The 19,623-nt window shown below is 45.8% G+C and overlaps 1 protein-coding gene across 1 annotated transcript in view; it reads right to left on the reverse strand.

Moving 5' to 3' along the window:
• LOC308135448 (muscleblind-like protein 1) overlaps positions 1–18,013 on the reverse strand; it is a gene marked incomplete at its 3' end in the record, with an annotated part of 35,009 nt that extends 16,996 nt beyond the window's left edge. Inside the window, exons 1-3 of the mRNA XM_080503449.1 lie at positions 17,507–18,013; positions 17,024–17,401; positions 9,571–10,594 (exon numbers count right to left, since the gene is read on the reverse strand). Of these exons, the coding sequence (XP_080359575.1) occupies positions 9,571–9,756 (186 nt within the window). The 5' untranslated portion in view covers positions 9,757–10,594; positions 17,024–17,401; positions 17,507–18,013. The remainder of the gene's footprint in view (positions 1–9,570; positions 10,595–17,023; positions 17,402–17,506) is intronic.
• Positions 18,014–19,623: the final 1,610 nt, after the last annotated feature.

The raw sequence follows: 19,623 nt of genomic DNA on the forward strand, positions 1-19,623 counted from the left end.
GATAATTAATTTAGTTTGGAGCACTAACAGATTTAATCTGGTGTGCATTATGCTAATCTGATCTCATAGACTGTAATCCTATCCACAGCTCTAATCCCACTGTCAACCGCCCTAATCCTGTTTCTGTGCGTGATTATCTCTCTCAGGCTTGGCTCCAGTTCCAGCGTCAGGCTTTTACTCTCTTTAGCATTTTAGGAAGCGACTTATCCTCGTGGATATTCTCCTCAAATTACAAATTACATTCAAACCATAAAATTCCTCCAAAAACTGAAACTGACGACCGATTAGAACATTTTCGAAAATTCTATTTATTTATCCTTCCTCACAGCAAACACGATTTGTATGCAAAGGTCACAGTATTCTACACACAAAAACTCACTTATTCTGGACAAATAAACTCAACAGTTGGCAACATTTAAATAAAACGTGTAAAAATTTCAATTTGAGCTTCAATAATTTAAATGAGCAGAACTTGTTTCATTTTCTGAATTTCTTTATTCATAATTGTTTGGATTGTATTCATTATTTTCATAATTGTTTTTTCATAATATTCATCATTTTATTTTTTATGATGCATATTTATTCATATATAAATGCATTTGTCTATCTAGAAGTTTGAATTAAAACATATTTTCCATTTTATTCCATTAGTTTGAGATGTGCTGATCCTAAAGTTGTTATATTTATGGAAATAAAGAAGTTTCATTAAATAACAGCTCACATTTATTACAGTTTAGAGTAGAGTAGTAGAGTAGTAGAGTAGAAGTACTTTATTCATCCCTAATTGGGGAAATTCGGGTGTCCAGCATCGTCCAGTGTGTGATATACAGTATATATATATATAACTAAAACGCTCAGTACAGATATAAAAGAAAAAAGAAAAGAAAGAAGTAGAATAAGTGAAGAAGCTACTCTCAGTAGAGCTACAAAATGTACAATGCAGAGGTTTATTATTAGGTTTGTTTATTTCAACATCACATGTTTGGAGTTTGTATGTTTTGCTCCTCAGAGATTTTCTTTGCATTTTTATATCTTTCCACAGTGACCTGACTGTGAGCGCGGGTCAAAATCGTTATAGTGTTTTATTTGCAGCTCATATTGATCACCCCAAACTGTAAAATCAAAGTCCCAATTTTCCTTTGTTTTTCTTCCACAATACCAAAAACCAACTTGATCTAATTTCAGGATAAAAAAGAAAAACAACGTGCAAAAGTGAAGGAAAAGTGACGGTGCAGTTAGAGAACACTAAAGAGACTTCATGATGGTTCAAGTCATTAAACATGATGAAGACTAAAACCTTATTGTGCAGTAGTATTGTAGTTAGATATGTTCCACTTTCCAGTCTTGTAACCAAGTGACAAAAGCAGCTGGATCATCTGTTGCAGTCGATGGAGTGGAGCGCCAACAATCACTAAATAGCAGTGATAGGAGTTTGGATCCGATGGATGCTGGTGGGCCGAGTGGGACTCTGAGCAGGAACGCATGAGACGGACACGCAGGGAGGAAAAAACATGGACACACATCAATGTGCTCCGTCTTGGGATTCCCTGCAGGCGTTTCACCAAACTGCTTCTGACTGCAACTTGTAAACGTTTCGCCATCAAAGAGGAGAGACGGCGGCCCGACAGCTGGCGGTGGGGGGGGGGGGGGGGCTAAGTGAATAGGTGTGCCTCAGAGCGCTGCTCTCACCTGTCTAATGGGCGATAATGGCTGAACTGGACTACTGCAGACCTGCCTGCTGGCTCTGTGAGCCCAGAGCCAATGAGAGGGAGGCAGGAGAGGAAACCATGGAGGATCAGACATGTGGCACTACTCACATTGTCCCCTTGGATTTTCTCCTCAGATTTGTCTGACGTTTTCTTCTGCAAGGATGAAATGTTTTCAATTTTCCTCTTTTTAGTCTTCACCAAAATATTACAGTGGAGCCAGCACACACTCAGACCAAATCACGAAAGTCTTTCATTTCTTGAAGGCCAATCTCCACAAGAATTGTTCAATAAGTCAATTTGTAAAACAAAATCTTATTCCACAAAGACTTTACAGGCACTATAGCAAATACTGTATTGGCTATCGTGTAAAATGATCCAAACTTGTTGTTACATGGTTGTATGGTGGGGAGCACTCTCCACTCAGAGTGAGAAAACCCCGGTTCAGATCCAGCTGGTGTGTGTGTTTGGTCCGCCTGCTGCAGAGAGAGTGCCTGTGTGCCTAAACTTTCAATATGATTGACATCATTGTGTGCTTTGAATACATTTTCTTCTACTCTTAATATTAAAATACCACAAAAAACACTTCACTGCACATTATACTGATGATTGTTTGTGCTGTATTATTGCAAGCAGTTAACTTTTACCTTTTTATTTGTGCTAATGTCACATTTGTATTTAGATATGCAGATGCAATCAAATATAAACTGAACTGTAAAGTGAATTAAATTTTTTTTAATGAGTTTAAAAAAATAACTGCACCCTCTAGGTGCAGTTATTTTGTCCCAACAGTTTTGGTTTTTCAAATGTAAATATGAGTCAAATCTCTGAAAAGAGTGTAAATGAATTGGTCCGTGTGACCCCCGTCACACGGAGGTGGGTGTCCTCTCCATCTCCAGGCTTTGAGTCGTCGCCCTCTGCTAATCGGTGAAGCCAACTAGTCCCTCGCTATGTGAGGTTTGGTCTGTAAAGGAGACGGACAGAAATGTCCAGAGAGAAGTAATCATTGTATCAGCGGCGTTGTCAAAGGGCCCAGTGTGGTGGCGGGACGGCGGCGGCTGACACTGAGAAGAAAAGACGCTTGTGGCTCATCTGCCGTCACTTAAGCTCACAGACGCTGACGCCACGCCACGGCGGACCAGGCCGTCCACGTGCTTCAGCTGGTGTGCGAAGGCCAGGACCTCAGCGTTAACGTGAGGAAGATGCAACAATGGAGCCTTCAATAAAGCGCCGCGATGGGATTCGGCTCTGAATGAGTGAAGCCGAGTCCCTCGCTGTGTGAGGTTTGGTGGCACGTCTGTCTGTAAAGGATACGGACAGAAATGTCCAGAGAGAAATCATCTGAGCGGCAAGCTGAATGAGAACGGCGTCCTTTTAGTAAAGACTGTATTCTGCAGACGACTGAATCAATTCAAAGAGCAGATATAGTCACCGTGGATCCTCCACAGATATCCCATTAAAAATCCAATTACAAAGAGGATTACATACATCATCTGCGAAGGAGAAGTCCATGTGGAACTTTCAGACGACTGTGCTTTCTCTTCATCGTCCTCATAGAATATCTTGAAGTGTAACCTTCCCTTCCTTAACAACCAGGCTGGAGGAGTCGTCATTGCAGTATTGTTCCAGCAGAACACTTCGTTCTCAGAGGTTCCTGAAGGAACCAAAGGCCACCAGGCTTTTCTCATGTGGAACCAGCTCATAGTTTCCGTTTGGGAGACAAACGGACTAAAGGCTCTTTTATGGAAAGGCTCTAGACTTGGGCTGGCTCACATCACCCAGGGTTAGTCTTTTCTCAGTTACACTGCTGTAGGTTCAGGCTGCTTGGAGACCCTCATCAGACCTGCTGGAGTCTTTCCTGTTCGCTTTGCTCGTTCATGGTGGACTGTCACTCCATTTTCTCATTTAAAGTTGAAGAGGTACGAGGTGGTTTTGTTGTACATGGTGCTATAAAACTAAAGTCCTCTGGAAAAACACCACGTTTCTGAGAATCGGCCTGAGCCACGATATGTCGTTACCTTTACCAGGTTATGTTTTCGTCTGCATGTATTTATATATTTATTGGTTTCTGTGCATGTATATGAACAACTTTTTGCAAAAACTACTCACCTGAATTGCATGAAATTTTCAGGGATGATTTGCCATCAGCCAAGGACCAATCCATTAGCTTTACAGTCTGCCTTTTCCAAATAAAGCCCAAGAAATGAAAACATGTCTCATACAAAGTGGATGAGAAAGGCACCTCATGGCAGATATCAGCATCTGTATCCATGGGGACGCTCCCTGATCAGCATTCCACACAGGGATGTTACAACCTGGTAGGCTAGTTAGCATTGGTATGAGCTAACGGCTAACATGTGGTGTTGGTGAAGCTCTAGCACAGGGGTGTCAAACATGTGATTTTTTTTTTTTTTACGTATAAATATGAAAACTGACAGAGGCTGATCTAAAAACACTAGATTGGCAAAAATGACATTGAAAACCGCCCTTGGTCAGAATTAATTCATGCATCTGTGAAGGTCACATGACGCAACACCTTTCACAATAAAGGTGTCCAATTTATGTGAAGTGATACTTTAGACATGTAAACTCAAAAAAATTTCCAGATTATGACAAATTGTTTTAATCCTGAATACAAATATGATATCCAGATACAGGTGACTGAGGGTTGGTTTTTTTTGATGACTTTAATATGTAAATTTCAGAATAGACTGTCAAATTCTTGCAGTTACAAAAGGATCAAAAGAAGGAAAGACTTTGACGTTTGTCCATATCTGCAGTTTAACATGTTACGTTTGACTTGTTGGGCCTCCAGAGGTCAGATTAGGGTGGATGTGGCCCCTCAACTAAAATCAGTTTGACGCCCCTGATCTAGCAAGTGTAGCTCTCGTCTGAAAAGAGCCTTTGTCATAATCACAATGTGCATTACAAGTTCTCTTCTGCAACCTCCAGGCTGATGAGTTTAAAGACAGTCGATGAGAGATGTGAAACACGAGGTTTTGGATTTCACATCTTCTGGCAGAAAATTATTTCATGTCTGAATGTGACTCATTTATTCAAACACCAAGGGAAGGACGTTTATTATGTTCAAGACAAACAATGAAACACTGAGCAAGATGGCAGCTTCTTCTTCCTCCCATTTATTCAGACCAAATTAAGCCAAAACTAAATACAAACTGCTGCTCTGCGTTTTAGGGAGTGGATCTCTTGTCAAAGAAGTTAGAAACTGTTGCTGCGTGTGGCCAATGAAGAGCCGCGCGCGCGCGCGCGCACGCGCACGCACGCACGGACGCACGCACGCACGCACGCACGCACGCACGCACGCACGCACGCACGCACGCACGCACGCACGCACGCACGCACGCACGCACGCACACACACACACACACACACACACACACACACACACACACACACACACACACACACACACACACACACACACGCACAATGGTCTGGATTATTTGCTTGAAATCATAAAAACCCGGTCGGCTAGCAACACGGCTAATATTTACCCCACGTGTGTGTGTGTGTGTGTGTGTGTGTGTGTGTGTGTGTGTGTGTGTGTGTGTGTGTGTGTGTGTGTGTGAGACCTGACAGCTGCATTGAAGTGCCGAACATAAGCGTGGAGTCAAAATATGGTGACAAAATGAGAAGAGACAGATTTAAAAAGAAAAAGAAGAGACAGTCCAGACTGCATTTTCACACAGTCGCACATTTTCCTCCTCACGTTTGAAACACGTTCAGGTTGAAACTGAAGAATAAAAATTGTATATTTCTGTCATTAATACAAGCATTTTAGATCTGAAATCTTGTTTCCTGTTTTTAAACATGTCGCAGGACAATTCTCTAGATCTTCAGATACTAAATAAATAGTGGAAGCCAAGTATTCAACCAGAAATGTATGAGGTTTACAGCAGCGGCAGACATGTTTGACCGGCTACCTGTAGTAAATTTTAACTCTTAAAACATCTTACCGAATGCATCAGTCTTGTTTTTAGTCTAAATGTCTTATCCCATTTGATTTAAAATGAATTCACCTACAAAGTAATACCCCAGCAAGATAGAAGGGCTTGTGTTAAGACATCTTATAGACCTGATTAAATCAAACAATCTCGACATTACCTTGTTTTGGGTTGTATTTCAGAAGAAACAAGGTTTATTTTCCATTTCATATATTTTTCAAGCTGAAGTGTTATTTGCACAAGATAGATCATCTTGATTTTACCATTTGTGGTTTATTCTAGGACACCAAGCTTGAAAAATCAGGTAAAAAAAATAAAACCTGTAGAGTTCCCACCAGTAGAAAGGAACGGAGGCTTCCTGTCCTCTGTGGTCGCTCTTAGCAGCTCTCTGCAGCTCCGACTCGCTGTGGGGTCTCTTACTCTTATTTTTTACTTTCTTTTCAAGCAGACTTTAGCCAATCGGAGGCTTTCATTTCAAACCCGCCTCAATAAAAATGAATGAACCTGAGATAAAAAATGGTCATGTTGCTGCCAAGATACAATTTTAAATTATGAGATGAAGCCGGAACTTAAAATAAAAAAAAACAATTGAATGCATGACTGTCCAGGTGTTTTTTTTTCTGTGCAGTAAATGAAAGGCGTTCTCCTGCACTGTATAAACATTTGTGTAATAATGCAACTGAAGCAGCAGCTCAGCCACAGATGCAGCACGTGCAAACGCTCCGATTCCCTCCCACTCACTCAGAACACAGACATGAGGACAGTGGGTGTGTCAGGCTGGCAGGTACACAAAGTACAAAGTCTCCACCGAGTGTGTGTCTTCAAACGGTCCTCCCTGTTTTTATGGCGGGGACGGCAGCACTGGGGGTAAATGGGGTCTTGCTCCTGCTGGCGGGTTTTGCATCAGACGGCGCTCGATGCCACGTGGGTCTGTAAAATACGTGCGCATGCGCGCGGGCCAGGCTGGAGGGAGGTGTCGGGGGCAACCGGGGTGTAATGTGAACCATCCTGTCCAGGAATGGGTGTGGCCTGAGGTAAATGAGGCGAGAACCAGACCGAGCGGGAAATCAAGTAGAAGGCGCAACCAGAGAACGAAAAACAAGCAACAACAAGTTCATTTACTGTGGCGACTAACCCGCATTACTCCACTCTCGCTCTCGTCTGTACTTACGCCGGCAGGCGTTAACCGATTCTCCAATCACATGCCACTGAATGACATGAGGAACATCTAAGCTACATGTTTGCTGTGCTCTTTTTTTTTTTTTTAATGTCATTTCAAAATATGCCCCAATCTTCCTTTTCATCTATAACCATGTTGTTTATCCAGATTCACGTTGAAATGAATGCGACACCTCCCCCAACCTATCTGCTCGGCAGTTAATCATTAACAGACAAAGTTACAAAGCTGACTTTAAATCAGGGAGTCCAGGCTACCATTATCCTTCTCCAAATATTTACCCTGCCTCAACATAGCTGAGCTGTCTGCGTTGCTCCTAGCAGATAGACAGGCAGCAGGAAGGGCTGCACTCTGGGGTGAAGGCCAAGTGGAAGGCCAGCGAACACCCACACGTGTCTGTTGGAGGTTCCAGCACAGACGCACAACTTTAATGCCGTGGCCCAGATGAACACTTCTGATTGATTGTCTCGCTTCAGGGCATGTCGTCCACATGTGATTACTGCCGTGAACATGTTCCCAGAGAATAAGAAACTGCAGTTTGAATCATATTGCTATTCCTGGCACAAATATAGTCCCTGCTCTAATTCCCTCAGTGTGGGTCTGCAGGCAGGGTTCGTGCAGGACACATGCTTTTTGTGTGTGTGGGATTGTGGCCGTTTGAGTGTGCCTTCTCCAAACATGTAAAAAAGAAAGGAAAAAAAAAAAAAAAAAGTTTAGCGTGGCTGCTGAGGAAACGACTGGGTTTGGGTGTGACCTGCTCAGCTATGCACTGGTGATCATGTGAGACCTGTTCTAATTATACACTTCTCAAGAAGGAGGTCGATCCCCTCTCATGGGCAGAGTGCACATGTGTCCAATGGGGTGCAATAGTGTGTGTGTGTGTGTGTGTGTGTGTGTGTGTGTGTGTGTGTGTGTGTGTGTGTGTGTGTGTGTGTGTGTGTGTGTGTGTGTGTGTGTGTGTGTGTGTAATTGGGGAACAACGTGGCTTCATATAACTCATCTGAGATGTTCGTCCTACTTTGACTCCTCAATCTAAATTAAAGTGAAGTAGGACAAGTGATTTTTCAGTTTTGGTGTTTATGGGTCTGCGTAAGAAGGGAAAAAATGCCATTTGTGACTGAGTCTCACTTATTATAATTTACATTCAGCAAATCAGCAGCCTTGCTTTTTGATCTCCTCTATCCTCATTTGCTCTCTCTCTCTCTCTCTCTCTCTCTCTCTCTCTGCCTTCTTGTATGGTTTCCATTGTGGGTTTTAGAGACCTGCTTCTGTTTTTCATTACCAGTGGAAAAAATGGGGTGAGTGGTTAAAAAAAGTATCCCCCGTCTCCATTAATGCACAAGTCCTAGTGGAAAATGAGTCCAAACTACTAAAATAGGCCCCTCTGGTCCTTCAAAAAAAAACCCTGCCATATATCTGCCAGCTCTTCGTCTGTAGTGGTGACCTTTAACTCAGTCTGAATGACAATTTAAACATGTGTTCACGTCTCTGCATCCTTCTGTCAGGAGATAAAAGCTCCACGTCACTGTGTGAACGCAGACTGAAGTCAGAGACCACTTCATTACTGCAGAGCGGGTTTGATCAAGTACGAATGATTTGTGCTGAGATCTCAATAGATTTTGTCCACCTCATTAGTTTCCAAGATCTTGGAGCACAACAAAATCATGACAGAGAAGAAGAAACAAGGAGACTATAGAAGAAGTGTGGTGGAGGGAGTGCTGGATTGTTCCTGGATATTTGCATTATTGGTTGTTGGGAGCTCTTTAAAGGTGAGGTGGGAGGTTGGGGAGAGGAAACGGCAGGTTTATTTAACCGAGCTGATTTTGACACGCACGCACACGCACACACACACACACAGGGGCGTGTTCACATTGTGAGGAAAGTTGGGAAGGTTTCAGGGTCTGACAATGCTCCTCTGTGCACATCTGGCTATAAACGCTGTTGTGAGTCAACGTGTGCACGCTGTCCTCATCTTAACCCTGCACTGCTCTTCCACAGTCAATGACCACGAGTCACCAGTGTCTGAAGGGAGAGAAGACAAACACGAGCAGAGTGTGTGTGTGTGTGTGTGTGTGTGTGTGTGTGTCGGTAACTGTGGATAAAGGTCGACACATCTCTAGAGGTGCTTCGATAAAAACAAACATCAAAAAGTGATTGTGAAAGAGAATGAACGAGAGAATAAGAGATGTTTGTTTTTTTGGCTAAGACTGGAGAAAATGGCTTCCTAGAGTGGACAGATCTGCCCCAAACTCTGGTGTGGAAGAAAGGCAGACATATAGAGACCACCCCCAACCCCCAGGCTGCCCTCAGGCTTCTGCTCAGGAAGTAGTTTCAGCGACACGATGACGCGATCATCAACTGTCGAGGCGTGTTGTGCTCGGGGCAACCATATGATCTGGGACATGTGACGGCCTATTCCTCTGCCTTCCACTTCAAAACCCGGCACAGAGAAGCTGCTGTAGTAAATTCACACAGTGTGAACGGTTTTGCAGCAGGATCTCATGTAAACAACAGTCAAAACAAGTGTTTTTAATACACCCCCCCCCCAGATCACGTCTCAGTCATCTGACCAGAAATAGGCGGGACTAAGGCGAGCACATGCTGTGGCCAGATGTTAGGCTCTAGCATGCTACTTCCAGTGTGCAACCCCCTCAAACTGTCTGTCACAGAGTTCTCCACGTCGGCCTGAGACGTGGCCCCCAGACGCCTCCTCCGTTCTTACCTTCAGGGAGTCGAAGCAGGCGATGACCCGCCCGTTGTCCACCTGGCAGCTCTTGGCCGGATGAGCGAACTTGCACTCCTGGTCAGTGCGAGAACACGTGCCCCTCTGGAACTCCCTACATACTTCCAGTGTCAGCCACTTTGTGTCGCGGATGTGCGTTAGGTTCATCGCCATGTTCATGTTCATTTGCCAAGTTCTGGCAAAAAGTATTCCAACGAAACAAAAACTGCTGAGGAGCGAGTGAAGTACCTCTGGTGTTTTAATCCACAACTTGAAATTTGTTTTTTGTTTTTTTGAGGAGGGGGGGGGGTTTGTTTGGTGTGATTAATGTCTGTGACGCATTCAGGGAAAAAAAATGTTCCGAGTGATTGAGACGACTCCTCCGAAGTGAAATGTTGCTGGACGACGTTTGGTTTTGAATGTTAGTGGATCATATCCCCAAACAAAAGGATTCCATCCAGTGGACCAATTACCCGGGCTTGACTTCTCTCTCTCTCTTGACTGTTTATTGCTTCCTGAAAATTCTCATCTACAACATCCCTCAGAGCTAAAGTGGCAAACGGACAAGCGGCCAAACTGGAAGCAGGCAACAAAGGTGAGAGTCTGGGTGTAGCCTGCTGTACAGGAAGGTTAAGGACACTGAGGACTGAGTGGAGGCTTCGAGGGCTGAAGGCGAAGGTGAAAGGCAAGGTGTGTGAGATGCTGTGTGGGCCTGGGTGGGGGGCGGGGGGGGGGGCGTGTTGCTGTTGCTGTTGCTGCTGCGGTAAGGCTGGTCAGCAGGCGCGCTCTGGGCAGCAGGGCCTTCCAATGGGAAGAGGCTGGATGGCGATGGGAGCGGATGGGCCGCTGGGCTGGTGCGCGGGCTGCGAGGAGGGTGTGGTTGTTGTCCTTGTACTCGTGTTACTGTGGCAGCAAGCGAGCGAGGCGGCGGCGGTGGGGAGGGGGGGGGCGGGGTAGGAGGGGGTGGAGCTTCAGCTGTAGAAGCAGGTCAAAGCTGCAGCAGACATCAGGGAAGGCACTTCCTCTAAGGAGAGAGAAAGAAGGGAAAGAGATAAAAGATTAGTCTTGAGATACACAATGAAAAATATTTCATTTCTCTCACATTTCCTGAATTGCTGCATTTTTTTTATTTATTTTTTTAAGTCATGCACTGCTGAGCTGTGCGGCTGTGGGAATGAAGAAAATGCAAAAATGTCTGAAATGCAGGGGAGTCTGCTAAAACAAATACAACTTTCACCTGCCCTGCACTCTGAACACACACATCACGCCACACCATGTGCGCACACACACACACACACACACACACACACACACACACACACACACACACACACACACACACACACACACACACACAAAGCTTCCATTCACACTTTTCCACCTCTTCGGCTTGACGCAGGAGAATCGAATCAAACGCTGTATCACTTACAGTCCAGTAACGCCAAGGCGGCCATTACAAGTATGCTTAAAGGTGAAGGAAAGGAAGAGAGTGAAAGCAAGAGGGAAGTAGAGGCAGGGCACGAGGGAGAAGAGGTTAGTCATTTCCTCTCTTGCAAAGCCGTGTGAGAGTGAGGACCAATGAGAGTCAGCAGAGTTGCAGCAACATTCTGGGCCGAGCGCCAGGTGAGAGCAGGGGGCGGAGCCACGAGGAGGCTGACCTGCCCGCTGCTGAAATGATCACCCTGCTCACTGCTTAAAAGACTACCTGCGCTCTTAAATACAGTCCAGCAACCATAGAGGGGAGACAATTACTCTCTTTTTCAAAAGAGAAACAGCCACACTGCACAAGTTGGACCTGAACTGGCCAGCTGGTCAACACTTACCATTATTTATGTTGTTATTTCACTCTGATAAACTTGCTGCAAGTAAAAGAGGTCGCTTGCTGCTTGCTATTTGTTCTAATCGAGTAACGTAGCCTGCAGTTGCTATTTTTGGTGACACCATTATATGAACTTTTGCCGGGGGGGGGGGATTTTGGGCTCCCAGGGGGCCGTTCTGCTCTTATCGCACAGGCGGTGCAAGTTGCCGCACCCTTGTTTGGAGAAATGGCTTCACGCAGATATGCCTGCGCACCTCCAGCGACGCCGTGCACTGCTGCTAACTTTACAGCACTGCAACGCTCAATATCAGAGCCTTGCAGCAGTGCAGCCCGGGTCATGATGACCCAGCAACATGGATATACGACGTGAGCACAGGGAGAGAGAGAAAGCCCGTGAAAGAGAAAACTGATTACTTTCCCCTTGGACGACCCCCATGATAACAAAAGTTGCATTTCTGCTAGCAGTGACCTTTGGAGTGCAGCATAATCATCGTACCAACGCTACAAAAGCCCAACCCTTACCATACACAGCGCCACGCACACACTCAAACGCCGCTAATTCCTTCCCGCATCGTGCTCGGCTGACGGGAGATTAAAACAAATCAACCTTTAAATAAAGCACACAGAGATAAGATACATCACTTCAGAGCTCATAAATCAAATAAGTTATTCTAACCTTTCATAGAAGCAGCCAGATGTCATCCACAAGCAGAAATTTCCCTTAAGTTTATCGACTATTTCAAGCCAAGAAATGTTTCTGACCAGCAGGGACTGACAGGTCAGTGTTTATATGACGATGACCATATTTGTGTTCACATGAACTCTTGTCACATGAAATTATTCGTCATTTGATCTTCACTGCTGTGAAATGTCAGCCAAGTCTACTTTTTCTGTAATGCAGACTTTTCCAGGACCCGGATTTTGTAAAGAAAATAAAATAAACGACGAATGCTGATGCTACATGGATTTATTGCTGAAGATCAGTCTGATAAGGCTGACGGATCGATCGGTAGACCTCAGTGAGGAAGATCTGAACGATGTGACTTTTCATTACCCAAGGCAGCAGAAGGCAGTCTTCAGGAAAATGATGGAATGTGATAACTTGAAGCATGAAAAGCCGACTCCCCTTGACTTCTGTCAGCCTAATCAGTTACTATTCTTCTATTAGGACCAGTGCATATCTGTGAGAGAAACTGGAGCAGGGTATAAAATGTGCCAGTGTGATAATGAGTGCTCATTATGATCCTTCATGTCTGGACAGAGGCATCCTTCACTCATCGATTTCTTCATTTCTGTGGTCTTTCTTGTCGGTATGCCACTCCCTGCATCTAATTCCACTTTAACTGCCGGTGCTCGTTCTCTCCTCGGCATCCATTTCAAATGTATTACCGTTTAATACTATTTTCTTCACATTTCTTATCACTCCTACTTTTTCTGCTCCTATGGGAGGATGTTTGACCTCTTTGGTCTTCCTGCTCTTTTCACCACTTTGACTCCATCAATATGTCCGACTTTGCGCCCTCGGTGTCACTGTCTGGTAAACCTTCCCATCCAGCATCCTTAGCAGCCCGGCTGCTGCCTCAGACTACAAGGTCTCGCAAGATGGTGCAAGGTCAACCACAGTGTAGGGAACGAAAGATGGAGAGATGGGGAGAGAGAGAGAGAGAGAGAGAGAGACAGGCAGACAGAGAGCGAGAGAGAGATTTATGCTTCCCATCGCCCTTCATGACATGTGGCCGACACATTATAGGGCTTTCAGAAAAAGAAGAAGTATTCAAATCTGAGCACATCATGAACAGCTCACCCTCATGTGACGCCAGCTTTCGCCTTAATGGCACAAACAGTTCGGGGATGAAAAACAAGTCACGTCTTCCACTTTTTCTCGAGTGTGAGCCAAAGAGTGAATCCGTTGTCCGACTCCAACCTTCACGTGCACCGAGAGCACAAGCCATGCAGAACGCCTGCCACTGATTTGCATGGGGCGCCGTCATGAATGGCGCTCGTGCCTTATGAGGATTTGTTCAGTGCTTTTGTTATTAAGACGCGTCTGGAATGACTGAAAAGCTGGAGCGATCAGAACAACATAATAATCCTGGCTGGTGTTGATTGTGACTAACTGCTGGAAACCAGGAGAAAGCAAAGGTTTTTATATGAATGAGTGACACATTGCTAGTCCAGATCAGTGTAGATTGACACCACAGCTCCTGCAGTGAGGCAGGATTTTATTGTGGATTCTGCAAAAGAAACAAGAAACTGAATTTAACTGAAGGTCTTAGTGGGAATGAAATGAAACCAAAACTGATATTTTACATGTTGTACTGCACCACTGACTAAAAAAAACCATAGCTTCAAGGCCGAGCTGCTATTTTCAGCTTGCACTATAGAGAAAGAAGCGTTGGGTCGTTTCTCGCTCGCTGTCTTCCAGTAAAGGGAGTGGTTTCAGCATTTTGACAGAGGTGGAGTCAGGGTGACAGTGTGCTGATACAGGTCATCACAGTGGACGACGCTGGAGGAAACGCAACACCCCCACTTCCATGTGCTCAGAATATAGCATGTCGATACTGCCCTCGCTGACCTACACACACACACACACACACACACACACACACACACACACACACACACACACACACACACACACACACACACACACACACACACACACACACACACACACACACACACACACACACACACACACACACACACACACACACACACACACACACACACACGAGAGAGAGATCTTCTTGCTGTCTCTAGATCTTTTTCACATTGATAGACATATAGAGGGCTGCTGCTCCACACCACAGCTCTTCCACAGCGAACGCAGCCTCTGCTAGAGTTGGGGCGTCTCATGTTGGTTCACAGGTAACAGTCCGTAACTGTGTGCAAACTGCACGACATGACATTCTAAGTACACCATTTGTTTACTGTTCATCCTGGCTTGTTACTAATAAAGGTTATTGATTTAACGTGTGTCACATGGGCTGCTCCAGCCGAGTCTGCGTCGAGGGGTGTTATCTCCACCACTGAGTAATCATCTCATTTTTAACCGAGTTATTTGTCAACGGATTAAATAACAAGCTCCGAAAGCCAGTCCTGCCACTGGAACGCAAAACAAACAATGCCTGTTAATTCCCACGGGCCCAAACCTCTGGAGACAATGAGACCTCTTGTTTAGCATACATGGACGGAGACACAGACACACAATGCACACAAACCTCGATGGGTCCTGACACTGGTGATTCTTAAAACTGTTGTGAACATCTGCCTGTGTGCCACACTGCATCTTTGTCTGCATGTGTGTGCCTGAGGATGTGATCAAATCAACAGATACTAAGAATAATGGCCGGCCTTATGGTTCACCGAGTGGCTCTTTAGCTCACCATTACACATATATACAACTATGTGGCACATATCTCATACATCTGCACACTGTCGATACCAGTGAGCTGAAATACAAGCCGTTTTCTATTCATGGAAAAGGGATGTTTGAGAAAAATACACTAAATCCCAAAGGAATGAGGAAAGATGAATGAACAACAAATGAAAGTTACAATAATGTAAATCATATTATCTAAACTCAACGGTCACGTGCCTGACTGGACCAGGCACATCAGCTTGGGGCCGGTGCCATAGACGACTGGGGGACTTGAGGTTTCAGCCTCTGGGGTGTAAAAGATACGCAAGTTACAGAAAACTACATGAAGACACTTTTTGGAATCTGGAGCAGATATGAGAAACTGCTTTTGGCTTTTGTAAGCTGAAGAGAATGCCATGTTTTCTCAGTGGTTGGCTTCACTGTGGGAAATTGTTTTAACCTTTCGTAAAAGTATTTCACCAAGCCGTCCCTGCCATGGTTCCCAAACATGCCATTAAAAAGTTTCATGCACTGTCACTTCACAATGAGTTTGAATGTTTTCTCAAACGACAACACAGAGCAGCCATTTATTATGGTTTACTCAAATAGAAATGCTTTTTCCTCCATTCAACTGGTTCAGCGGGGCTATAGATACCAGCCGAGGTAAACTCACAGATATACACTCAACTCATTCACAGCATTAAACACTATAGCAGTGTAAAGAGACTGTTTAAATGTTAGTCATTTATTGCTCTGTCAGAGCTGCAGAGGCTGGACGTGTCAGGGACTTGATGCAACTGAGGTGAATAAAAACTAGGACAAGCCTTTTGTTGACACATGTATCTCCGGACAGAACAACAAAGAAATAACTGGACATACATTACAGACTTTAGTGACAGCGGCTGCATATTAAGGCTGCTGTTTAATTCAAATGGAAGGTGGACACTGATGCTGGACGGCAATGTCCAGAATAGAAGCTTGAAAACAGGCAAAACAGAGCAGTGCAATGTCATGCTGAGGCCTGATTAAATGCTGACGCGGGGAAGAAGTGTACCTGTGAGAGTTGCTCAAGTTGGTGCACAAGGGCCTAACTTGCAAGCGTGTTGAGTCGCGGCTGTTTAACTCAGCCAGCTGTGGTGTCAAACTGTTGCTGTGAGGGGTTGAAATGTGGTCATAACACCAGAAGAACATACACAGAAGCTCTCGTGTAAGAAAAGCTCAACCTGTCAGCGCACATCCAGCCATGCACGTAATCCTGTCTGTAGGGCAGATTTGAAGTCATACAGTGATACGGGACACTTTGGACCTGAATATATACACACATGGACAACTTTGGCTTTTTTTGCCTGCTCTTATCAAACTGAGAATGTGAAGTGTGGTTCTCGACGCTCGGCTCGACAGAAACCGAGCGTCGACCTGCAGCAGAGCCACCATGGAGCTTCAACAAAGCCTCTACAATGCAATCTGCCACACATCTGTCCGTGTTGCACGTACATGCCAGTGTGCAGACTGGGGTGTCTGCTGCTGCCTCAGCCACCATGGATCCCTCCCAGTCACAACAACAACAACATTCCTCATCATTGCCCTGACCACGGAGAGGAAGGAGGGCAGAGACGACCTCTGAGGACCCCTGAGCTCCCATACGTCTGCTTTTCAACAGAATACGGCCCAGCTCTTATTCAGCCGGACACAAAACAAAGCTGGAGGTCCAGTTCTACGAGTATCATCCACAAAAACACAACGAACCTCTTAGGGAAACACCAACATGACACCATAATCTCAAATAAACATTAATAAAGAACGAATCGACTTACTTTCATTCCCGTTTAAAGATCAACAAGTAAAACAGTTCCATTTACTCGCTCTCCTCCCTGTCTCTCTCTCGCCCCTCTTTCCTTCTCTCTTCAACTTTCTTCCTCTATTCCAATGACTCCCCCTCCGTCAGATGCATGCAAGAACTCACTTAGTCACACACACACACACACACACACACACACACACACACACACACTCCCACAGACAGAGTCACTCTCGTACACACTCTCTCCTCCCGCGACCCGGAATGCTTGGCAAACTTCTACTGTACTGAAATACAGCGCACCATATAAGGTAGCAGCAGCTTCACATGTCACACATCATTTACATACAGCGGGGCGGGAGATTGCCTTACACAGAACGCACACGTTACAAACACACATGCCGAGCCATGCTTCCCCCTCCGGGCTGACGCAGCAAGAGGCTGACGACGTGCAGGAGAAGGAGATTTTTACCAAGCTGCCAGTTAAGCGAGGCCTGCGGGATGACTCCCAACATGTCCAGCGTTGAGTCAGACGGAGGGAATGAAAGCTGAGTGGGCGATCTATTGATCCTCTCCGCTGCTTCCTGGAACAACCACGGCCCACCAAACACACACACAAATACACACACACACACACACACACACACTCGCATAAACACCAGCAAATTCTCCTGCTAACTAGCGCTACCTTCAGGAAGTAGCTGCTGTCTGACTGTCTGCTCAGAGCCCAGGAGGCGTCTCACTGTGTGCCTGCGTGTCTCTATCTATAAACAAGTCGGAACAGATAGAAGTTGGGTCCGGGGTCCACGCACTGCAGACGGCGAGGCCAACAATCTCCTCACCAACTCATCTGCACAGGAGATTACTTTGGAAAGTGGAGGCAGCAGCAGGCACAGAGAGAAAGATCGAGATAAACCAATGGGACGGCGGGGAGGGCTACGAAGCAAGCGCTTACCTCTCACATTGCTCTCCAGTTTGTGTGTGCGTGCTTCCGCGTGTCGACTGGCTCGCTGCGTGTATGCGCGTTTTCAGACAGGCCGCGACAGCAGACCCCCAGGCACCGGCTGGACCATTCTCAGGCAGGCAGGCAGGCAGAACACAGCGAGGCAGAGCGACTGGCAGAGGAGAGGCAAGCCAGTGAATCAGCAGCGAATGAGTGGAGGAGCTGTGCGGAGCTGAGCACCAGAGAGAGAGAGAGAGAGAGAGAGAGAGAGCGAGAGAGAGGGGGAGTGTTTGTCTGTGTGATTGTGTGTGTGTGTGTGCGTGCACTGCAGCGTTGGTTATGTGTGCTAGTGTCTCCCCTCCCCTGCCTCTTGGAGTGGCGGAGCTGGGTTGTGCAGAGCTGTGCCGAGACGGGCTGGGCTGTGTCTGTACAGACTCCCCAGCCTTCTGGATCGTCTGGCTGCTGCAGGAAAGTGCTGCTCGCTGGGCGGCAGTAGCAACAGCTGTGAGAGAGGAGGAGGAGGAGGAGGAGGTGGCGGCAGAAGAAGAGGAGGACAGAGCCTGGCTGACTGGGCATACAGATCCTGCAGTTCTCCTCTCCTTCCCCGTCTTCCTCGCTAAAGTTGGCCACACCCCCCCCCCCCTCCCCTAAAACAACACCAGGAAGTGCTGGCTCAGTTACAGCAGCACTGCCCTTGTCTATTCAGTGAGGCTGAGGACGGAGACAGGGAAGAGGCAGGAAGGAAAGACTGGGAAAACACAGTGAGGATAAAAAAGGGAAATTGGTCATAGGATAAACTACTGGCGAGAAACAACTGTGCAGAGCATTTAAACTTTGTCCGTTAATGTGAACCAGAGAGGAAAGACTGACACTGAAACAAGTGAAACAAGCAACTTAACAATGTGATGAAAAATCACAGTAGGAAAAAATGACTAGATTGAGGTGTGTGTATGTGTGTGTGTGTGTGTGCGTGCGTGCGTGCGTGCGTGTGTGTGTGTGTGGGGGGGGGGGGGGCATTTACAGGGACTTTGCAATAGATTAGGCCTGGCTTCTGTCTGGATCCTCTCTTCTCTCCACCATACTGCTTTTCTGCTGTGGTGTGCAGCCCTCAAACTCACAGCAGCTCCTGCACACATTATAAAAGCATTACACACAGAACTGCACTAAATCAAGCTGGACTGGCCAAGTGAGTGGTTATACAGTCGGAGTAACGCAGAGCACTTAAACACTCTCAAGATTGCTCTTCAAAAATAGCTGCAGACCATGGCAGTGTGGCTGCAGGTCAACAGTATATTATTATTTTTATTTTTTTTAAGATATCTGAGAAAACAAGGAGATTACAGATGCCACTAGCTTCCCAGTATTGATGTTGACACAAAGCTTCTGCATCCAGGAAAATAAAGCCAGAGAGCCTGAAGAAGCCTCCAAGAATTTGACTTGGACCTGATGCTGTAATATCCGGTAACTATGGAGATAGAGGCCCTGGCATCTGCAGGAATCCTCACCGATTCTGAGCTGCATGCTAAAGCCAGGGTTTGTTTCTGACTCATTTCATTTGATTGTGATAAACAGAAATATGCATCTAGATTGCTCCCTGTTGGCAGTATTACAATATAGCTTTAACGTCAATATAAAAAAATAAATAGAAACAGCTCTCTTCTGCTGAATACAAGCTGACTGATGTGACACATGCATTCATATTCAGAGAATCGCCACATCCCATTTTTTTCCCTTCATTGCATTTGCTGATGCGCACATGTGAAACACAGCAGAAAACATCCCGCCGCCTGGACTTTGTAAAACTGTCACACCTCTACTGCCTCTCTGTCTGCACTCTCTCTCTCTGGAGCTGTTTCTACTGCTGCACAGCTCTGTTTAATACAAAGCTGGTGATAAGTCATCTCTAATTTACACAGCAGCCCCTTAAACCCAGCGTGACAATCTGTGGTTGAGCTCTGGCTGCAGTACTCGCTCTTCACCTAGCCAGGATTCTGGTGCAATGTGCCCTCCTGCCTGCCGCCAACACACACAGGTCGTGTGCTTGTGTTCCTTAGACAGAGGAAAAGTGAAAGAGTTCATTTGTGACAGGCTTCATAAAGTACAACAGTGATGCTGTGCACTTCGAGCTA

This window comes from Blennius ocellaris, assembly GCF_963422515.1.
Source record: "Blennius ocellaris genome assembly, chromosome: 10".
NCBI classification, from domain to species: Eukaryota; Metazoa; Chordata; class Actinopteri; order Blenniiformes; family Blenniidae; genus Blennius; species Blennius ocellaris.